Source organism: Alligator sinensis, unplaced genomic scaffold, assembly GCF_000455745.1.
Source record: "Alligator sinensis unplaced genomic scaffold, ASM45574v1 scaffold1318_2, whole genome shotgun sequence".
Classification (NCBI taxonomy): Eukaryota; Metazoa; Chordata; order Crocodylia; family Alligatoridae; genus Alligator; species Alligator sinensis.
The window spans coordinates 142,619-151,740 of record NW_005843067.1 but is presented as its reverse complement, the minus strand read 5'-3'; the positions used below and the strand labels follow the sequence as shown (position 1 = coordinate 151,740).

At 54.7% G+C, this 9,122-nt stretch overlaps 1 protein-coding gene across 1 annotated transcript in view; it reads right to left on the bottom strand.

Moving 5' to 3' along the window:
- Positions 1–1,639: 1,639 nt before the first annotated feature.
- The window catches only part of LOC102379393 (solute carrier family 22 member 6-A-like), a 10,455-nt gene continuing 2,972 nt past the window's right edge, over positions 1,640–9,122 (bottom strand). Inside the window, exons 3-10 of the mRNA XM_006037126.3 lie at positions 8,861–9,015; positions 7,790–7,958; positions 6,500–6,623; positions 5,823–5,938; positions 5,318–5,532; positions 4,206–4,314; positions 3,498–3,701; positions 1,640–1,730 (exon numbers count right to left, since the gene is read on the bottom strand). Coding sequence (XP_006037188.1) covers positions 1,640–1,730; positions 3,498–3,701; positions 4,206–4,314; positions 5,318–5,532; positions 5,823–5,938; positions 6,500–6,623; positions 7,790–7,958; positions 8,861–9,015 — 1,183 coding nt within the window. The remainder of the gene's footprint in view (positions 1,731–3,497; positions 3,702–4,205; positions 4,315–5,317; positions 5,533–5,822; positions 5,939–6,499; positions 6,624–7,789; positions 7,959–8,860; positions 9,016–9,122) is intronic.

Below are 9,122 nucleotides of genomic sequence, written 5' to 3'. Positions count from 1 at the left end.
GGCTCCCGGGTAGCCCACGCCTCCCGGCCCCCCCCAGCCCTCCCCCCTCGGATCCCAGCTCCCGGCTGGTGTCTGCAACACCTGCTGCTTGGAGGGTGGGTAAAGCAGCACCGTAATGCTGCTAATAACACGCATCCTAAAATGCCCCCCCACTCCCTCCCTTCTGCCAGCTCCAGCCTCCGATTTGAGGGGTGCTACCATAAGGCAACTAATAATGGGCATGCTCTCATTGGGGCGCTGCTCCCAGAGCCTCGGGGCCTACCCTAATGCTTCTGATAGCATGTATGGTGTCCTGAGACCCTGAGCTCAGGCATGGTTTATTGGCCGGGGTGGGGCTTACCATAATGTTGCTGACAGTGCACACGATGTCCTGAGACCCTGAACTCGGAGTAGTTTATTTTCTGGGGGCGTGAGGTGAGGGTTACCATAATGCTACTAATAGTGTGCATGATATCTTGAGACCCTGAGCTCAAGGGTTCTTGGGGGGGGCGGTTACCATAATGCTACTACTAGCATGCATAATGTCCTGGGACCCTGAGCTCGGGGGTGGCTTATTAGGAGTGGAGGTGGGGCGGGGGTACTGTAATGCTACTAATAGGGCATATGCCATTAAGGGATTGTACGCTCAGAGAGTGGGGGGTGTTTGTGGGTGGTACCATAATGCTGCTAATAGCGTGCATATCCTTATGGGGCACTGGTTTCAGGTTTTGGGTGCTGCCATGTTTCTGATGATGCACACCCTAGAATAGGCCCTTGATTTTGGGTTTGGGGATGTTACCATAATGATTCTAATAATGCGCAGCCCATAATGGGGCCCTGATCTCAGATGTGAGGGTGTTACCATAATGCTACTAGTGCATGTGCCCTCACAGGGGTATTGATGTCAGGTTTTTGGCTGCTACCATCATTTTGTTAATAATGCACACCCCATAACTGGGCCCTGATCTTAGGTTTTAAAGGCTACCAGAAGATGGTTAATAATGCCTTGTCATGGTGGGAACCTTGCTTTCAGGGTGTTTTGGGTGCTACCATAATGATTCTAATAATGCACACCCAAGAACAGGACCCCAGTCTCAGATGGCGGGGGAGGTGCTACCATAATGCTACTAATAGTGTCTGTGTCTTAGGGGCCCTGATCTCAGGTTTCTGGGTGTTGCAGCAATGCTGCTAAGAACAAACACCCCATAATAGTCCCCCAATTTCAGGGTTGGGAGGCTGTGGGTGCTACCTTAATGCTGCTAATAATGCTCATGCCATCATGGGACCTTGATCTCATTTTTTGGGGGGGCGGGCAGGGGGCGGGAGGGCTTTCCATAATGCTTTCAATAATGCGACTGCCATCATGAGGCCCTGATCTCAGTCACAGAATCTGGGTGCTACTGTAATGGCAGTGATAATGCGCATGCTGAATTGGGCTGAGTTCTTGCTGTAATTCTACTAAATAACTCACATGCCAAACAGGGTCCCAGGCTTCACCACTGGCTGAGAGCTCCGCTGTTTATTGCTGACGACCTCTCCCATCCCTTCCATGTGGTGCATATCCCCTCTGCTCTTCCCCTGCCCCAGCCCCATGCCCCTGGCTCGAGGAAGGGGTGCACCAGTCCAGACAGGGCAGGCGGGGGCCCTGGCTCCCCGCTCGCTAGCAGACTTCCTGCAGAGCTGTGGGTTCCACTGTCTGCAGCCCGATCTTCTCCTTCTGCTCCGTGGTCCTGAGGTCTCCAGCCCTTTTCCTTTGGAAGGAGAGAGAGAGAGAGAGAGAGAGAAATCAGGACCAGGCCTCCTGGAGTCCTGTGTCCAGTTCTGGGCCCTGCACTTCAAGAAGGAGGTGGACGAGTTGGAAAGAGTCTGGCACGGGGCATCCAAAGGAGACAGGGCTGAGGAGGAAAGGCTGAAAATCTGGGGGTGATTAAATCTGGAGAAGAGAAGATTTGGGAGTGGGGGGAGGGAACTGGATCAAAATCAAATCAACCCCCTGAAGGGCGATGACAGGGAGGATGGAAATGGGCTTTCTCTGAGGCCACAGGGGACAGGACTAGGGGCACCAGATTCAAGCTGCAGCAGGGGAAACTGAGACTAGAGATGATGAGGAACTTCCTGACTCGGGGCGCAAGGGGGGCGACAAGCATTGGGCCAGGCTGCCCAGAGAAGTCACGGATTCTCCATCTCTTTGAGATTTTCAAGATCCGGGGGACAGAGACTGGGCTGGGGTGGTTTAGTCCGGGCTGATGCTGGCTTGAATCATAGAGAAGTGGGGCGGGAAGGGGGCTCCATGGCTCATCTAGTCCATCTAGGGGGCTGGACTAGATCTCATGGAGCCCTTCCAGCCTGACTTTCCTATCATCCTATATCTGTGGCTGGCAGAAATCACAGACATCCTAGGGAAGAGGCCGGCAGGGACCTCCAGAAGTCGCATCCAATCCAACCCCGGCCCGAGGCAGGATCAGCCCTGTCCAAACCAGGCCAGAGAAACTCATGGTCCAGCCTCTTTGTAGAGTGGCCAGCAGCCCGGACGCAGCACCAGACTTTGCACCCAACTGGCCCCAGGGAAAGCCGGGGCACCGCAGCAGCCAGCATCCTACTCGTGTAACAGGTTGTTAACACAGGCGTGAGAGATCCCAGGTAGGGGCCGTGTCCATGCTACAGAGGAAAGCAACCCCCCCCCCAGCCCAGACCAAGCTGACCAGGGGGTAAAATTTCTTCCCAACCCCAAATAGGCCATCAGCCTGGCCCGGAGCGGAGGGGCAAGACCTCTCGCCAGGAGCCTCTGGGGCCGAGTCTCAGCAGAGACCTTACCTCGTTGTATGGATCAAAGCTGATGGCCCCACGATCCTCCAGGGTTGATTCCTACCTCTCTGTTTTTGAAAGGCAGAACGAAGGGGAAAGGTGTGTCGTGTGTTCAGAGGCGTGTTGTACGTACGAAGATACGGTACCGTCAGCTTTGGGGCTGGAGGCCATGGGCTGGCTCTAATGCCACGTGCCCGGTCTGGGGCCAGGCCTCGGGTCCGGCTGCAGACCGACCCAGCATGCCAACCTGCTCTTGGGACCAGGCCGTCATCCGACCGAGGGAGCTCCTCAGGGGTCTGGAAATTTGTCACCGGGGGGAGTGGCATCCCTAATTGCTGCAACGCCCAGAGGATCTGTGCTTCTCACTTAACATTTCCCCCACCCCGGCTGTCTGGGGGGGCGTGTGCGCATTACATGTGAGAAATTACGGTAATCCTGATACATTAAGGCACGCGTGTGAGAAGTACGGTATACTTCTTGCACATAATGTGCACATCCCTCTCCCCTTCCCAAACACCTGGGGTGGGGGAGAGGTGCTCACCAGCTCTGCTGCCCCCTAGTGGCGAGGTGGTGCAATAGCACCTGCTGTACAGCTACCCCAGGGGCAATTATGTGTCTGTGCACGCCTGAAATGGGGGTATCTTACCTCCGCGCGCCTGTACCCCAGGAGGGATGACTGGGGCTAACAACTCGACCCATGCTCCCAGACTCACCTGCTTTCCACTTCTTCTATGGTGTCCGGCAGCGGGAGGTTGAGGGTCTCCGGCAGGAATATAGCAGCGATGCCCGAGACGATGGGCGCGGTGCCATATATAATCGGCGGGAGGTAGGGGATATATTCTCCCGTCACCCGTATTGCAGGGGCCACGATGCCTCCAACACGGGCCATGGTACTGCCCAGCCCCATGCCGGTCTGCCTGTCACAGGAGAAGACATGGTAGAAAGGTGCATGAGCCTGCGCGTGTGTGACACCACGTGGACGCACGGTACCGTTCAGCCCCAGGGGGTGGAAATAAATCCACCCTGGAGAAATTAATTCAGATTATATGTTATGTGTCCGTTATCTTCATCCGCTGCAGTCTGGGGTAGCCACCTGCTCCGTGCAAGACGGCTCCCACCCCCTGCTGGCAGGATCTGGCCGTAGCACTTCATTCAGACCAGCCAGCTTGGGAGAATTACCATATTTACTTGCATACCATACACCCCCCCCCCAAATTAGGGTGCAAATTAGGGTGCACCCCCCGCCCCAACTGTTTTTTCTGCTGTGGGTCTCACTTAGCTCTGGTGTTGGTTGGGGGTGGCCTGATCCTACCTTAAGCCTGAGGTTGGACTTAGTGTAACCTCCCAAGGGCTCTCCCAGCCCCGCTCTTCTATCATTCTCTGACAATGTGTAGGTGTCGACGCCTTGCGTTGCCACCTACCTGATGACGGTGGGATACAGCTCTCCCGTGTAGAGATACAGGCAGTTGAAGGAGGAGGCCAGGCATCCCTTCCCCAGGACAGCCAGGGATGTACGGAGGGCTTTAAGCTCTGGTGGGAAAGACGCAGAAGGATGCTACCGTACCTTCTCGCATACAACACGCCTCAGAATACACGATGCAACTTTCCCCCCTCATTCTGCCTTTCAAAACCAGAGGGGCAGGAACAAACCCTGGAAGACCATGGGGCCATGAGCTCTGATCAGGATCTTGCTGCACAGGAATTAGCCGTCCCCATGAAAAGCTCCCAGTTTAAATAGTCAAGAGGCAGCCCAATCAGCTCCCAATTTGGGAAACTGAGGCAGAGAAGGGCTTGCCTTAGGCCATACAAGGGTTTTGGTAGCAAATAAGAATGGATACCCCAGGCTGCCATGTGTGTTGTGCCCCCCAGCGGCAGCAGTCAGTACTGTACCATATTATCTGCATACAATACACCCCTGGATATAATATGCACCTTGTTTTTGAGAGGGACAGTGACGAAAGAAAGTTTTTTTTTCCAGAGTTTTGGCTGGATAGCGGGTGATCTTTAGCTGGCTCACCCTTGCTTTCTTGCTGAACTAAAGCTGAAACCCTAGATGCTGCTGAGGACTTTGGTTGCTCCCTCCCCCACTTCCTGCTACATGTCAGGTGGTTTTTATGTCTTCCCCCGGGGCAAACAGCAGCAGTGCACACGGTTTCCCACTGGCACCCAGAGGCACTGGGTGCTGGTTACAGCCCAGGCGGGGGGTGGTGACTGGGCTGTGCCAATGCTTCTGCTGGGACTTGAAGCTGAAGGTTACTGGTCAGACTGGTATGGACTTGGGGGGTTTTCCTTCCTTGCCTCTCTGATTCTATGATATACGATTGTGACCGCTCTGCACGGGGGTGGGGGGGCTTCACGATTTCAAAAGAACAACCGAGTCTTCAAGGCTGTGCAGCAGGAGGAGAGCGCCCAGGCGCAGCTAGCAGAGCGCTAAATTGCCTGAAGGATGGTTGGCTTGACTAGTGGAGCACCAAGACTTCGCCAGGTCGTGGGGCTTAGCCGGCTAAGACCACCCAGCTCCCCAGCCCCCCACCTCGTGGCACAAAGATGTTAGCCAGGATCGCCAGCCCTGCCAGGATGACGGAGGCGGCCTGCGTGGCTCGCCGGCCAATGAAACTCATGCCGATAGCCGAGCCTAGCTTGGCCGGGATGTCGATGGAGCCGAATGCCACTTGGATGAGGTAAATGTTGAAGCCAAAATGCTGCAGGTCCATGGCCAGGCCATAGAAGGCAAAGCTGGTGGCAAACCTGTGGAAGGACGCAAGGGCCATCAGTTCATCCGCTCTCCCATCCAAGAGCCGACCCTCCTCAACCCTGCTTCGCTTCCCAGGGGTGCTGGGGCCTGCCCAGACCTAGCGCCCGCTCCTGGGGCTCCCCTTTAATGCAGCACAGCTGCCGGGGCAAAGGTGTACGTGGTCTCCCACCTGCACATCGACCCTCCCCAGTCCTGCTTAGCTTCCCAAGGGACAGCAGGGTCTGCCTGGGCAGAGCGCCGCCTGCTGGCTGTCTGGCAGAGCACAGCGTCCCCTCGTGCCTACCAGACGCTGGCGATGCAGCAGGATATCTTCCGTACGGCCGGTGTCCGGACCAGGCTGTACAGGGTATAGGAAGACTGGGCCAGAGCCATTTCTTTCTGCATATTGGACTTCAGCACCTACAGAGTGGGGAGAGAGACGGGGCGCGGGGGAATTGTTCCCACCCCGGGGTTGCTGTCGCGGAGGTCCCTACTCGCTGGATGTCCAAGGGGGAAGATCCCCTGGGGCCCCACCACGAGGAGCACTAGGGTCAGGGTTAGACCCTGCTCCCCTTGTAGAGTCGAGAAAGGAGCCAGTGTCCTGCTCTTCTAGCCTGGGGGTGGGGACCCCGGTGACCTGGATCCCCGCTCTCTCTAATGGTTGGACTTGATTCATCTTTTGGAGTTGCAGATAGGACCCAGGCATCCCAGCTCCTGGCTTTCTCCAATCTCCTTAACCCATTCCCGCTCTAGAGCAGGGACGCAGCCCAGGCGTCCGGGCTCCTACCTCCTCCCATTGACCAGACCCTACTCCTCTTCCAGCACGGGGAACGCTGTCCCGGCTCCTGATGGTTGGACCCTACTTGTCTTCCAGAGCAGGGGCAGGGGCCAGGCATCCCGGCTGCCATGAGCGGAGCCCCTTCCTCTCCTGATCGCTCGTGCTTTCCTTTGAGGATGCGTGGGTGCCATTTGCCCTCTCACCTCAGTATCCAGCTTGTCGCCTTCCTCCTTCTTCCCGTTGATGCGGGCGACCTTCTTGAGCACCATCACGGCGCGGTCAGGCCGGCCCGAGAGCACCAGCCAGCGCGCCGACTCGGCGAACCACCTGCGGGAACGAGCGTCCGCGTCAGAGCAGCTGGACGGGGGCTTCCCTGGGGCTGGGGAGCAGGATCAGGAGGAGAGGCTGGAATAACGGGCAGGACCGAGCCCTTGGGTTGACTGGGATTATTGAGTTTTGGGGATGACTGGGGTGATCTGGATTATTGAGCTATTGGGATTATTGATAATGGAGCTATTGGGATGATCTGGATGATGGATTATTGAGTTATTGTGCTCATTGGTTATTGAGGTATTGGGTTGATTTGGATTACTGAGCTATTGGGATGGTTATTGAGCCATTGGGGTGATTGATTATCAAGTTATTGGGGTGATTTGGAATATTGAATTTGAATAATTCAGATGTTTGATTACTGGGATTTGTAGATCTACTGGGATGATCTGGATTACTGATTAACGAGTTACTGAGATGATTGATTAGTGAGCTGCTGATTAATGATTAGCAAGTTACTGAGTTATCCGGATTACCAATTTATTGAATTTGAGATACTGGGATTGCTGATTGTTGAGTTATTGGGATTGTATGGATTATTGAGTTTGAGTTATTGGGATTATTGATTTTTGGAGGCTTGCGTACTGGATTATTGATTACTGTGTTACTGGGATTATTGAGTAATTACTACATCATTTGGATTATTGACTGTTGGTTTTATTGTGTTTATGGGGCTATGGGACTTTTGGTTATTGGGATGATTGGGTTTAGGGATTATTAATGATGGGTTTTAGTCTGATTATGGAGTTACCGGGACGATCGATTATTGAGTAACTGGGTTTATTGACTATTGAATTATTAGATTTATTTCTTATTGGGATTATTGAGTATTAGCATTGTTGAGCTGTTGGGATTATTTAAACATGGAGTTTGAGATATTGGGATTATTAATTGCTAAATTACTTGGATTGTTAAACTGTTGAGTTATTGGGATTATTGATTATGGGATTATTGAGCCCTCAGGATGTATTTAATCCTGGAGTTTGAGTAATTGGGATTATTAATTGTTATTGGGATGATTATTGGGGAAGGGGGAATTGTGCACACTGTCTGTGAGAAAATTCAGTACAACCCCCCAAAGCTACCGTAGCCTCCGACAGTCGGCCCGCCCCCGCCCCGCCCCGCCCCGCCCCAGCTGAGGCTGCCCCACAACGGGCCCTTACCAGGAGTAGAGGAAGAAGACGAAGAAAGGCATGGAGGCGGTGAACTGCAGCCAGCGCCAGTCTGGGAGCGCGTAGGCCAGGCCGGGGAGGACGATCTGCCCCAGGGTGGCGCAGTACCCCACTGCTGTCCCGGCCACCGTGCGGAAGTGGGTGGGCACCCACTCGACCACTGCAGAGGCGCCCGCCGGGGCATTAGCAACCCCCCAGGGGGATCGGGCAATGGTAGGGGTCTATTTCAAGCCCCAGGGGGTGCTCTGTGGACTCGACCACCCAGCTACTTCATAGCCTCGGTCAAGTCCCTTTGCCCCCTCCCATGATTGGCGGTCTCTGACTCCGGAGCCCCTGGTGCTAGGGGCTGTACGGGCCCCAAAGACGTGGTCCCAGCCCAGAGGGACCGGTGGGGTGGCCTGGGGAGGAGGTGGGCATCTAGCATTCTCCTCGCCTGTCCTTCGGTCTACCTCATGCTAGAGGGCGGGGCCTAGACCCCAGTCCATCACTCACAGGAGAGGGGGTGGGGCCTGTGAAGCACCCAATTATCAATGGTTGATTACTGGGATGACTGGTCTATTGGATTTTTTCAGGGGGAAGGTGTGTTGTATATGAGAAAGTAGGGTACCCCCCATGGGTCCCCACTATACTGCTAATAATGGGCCTAGGTGGAGGTTGGGGCATTACCATAATGCTGCTAATAATTGCGCATGCAATAGGGTTGCATCTAGCTATTACCATAATACTGCTAATAATAGGCATGCATGGTGTGTGGAGAACTACCATAATACACCTAATAACTGTGTAGGTTGGCATACTGCCGCAATACTGTTAATAAAGAGCATATGTGTAGGCTGGGGTACTGCCGTAATACTGCTAATAACCGGGCAAGCCATTTGGCAGCGCCAGCCACTACCAAACACTGCTAGTAGTCCTGCACTCAGTGCAGCAGCCGCTGGTATAACAAGCAGTAGACGATCGGGGTGGGGTCCTCTAGCTGCTACTGTAAGTCTTGTAAAAAACGTGCACCCAGTTCTTTCAAGCACTGGTTTTCCCCCTTCCTTGACCGCGAGGGTCCCTTACCCAGCGACATGCAGTTGAGGACGACCCCTGAGAGGGCCATGCCCACCAGGAAGCGGAAGACACAGTAGGCAGGGAAGCTTGGGGCAAAGGCGGTGCAGGTCCCCGAGACAGCCATCTGCAGGTAGGACCAGCTCAGCAGCGCCTTGCGCCCGAACCTGAAAGGGGGTTGGGGTTGGATGGGGTAACAAAGCTCGAGTGGGGCTGTGTGCCCATTCATCCAGCCATCTGGCTGCCCCTACCCTGATCTGCCCATCCACCCATC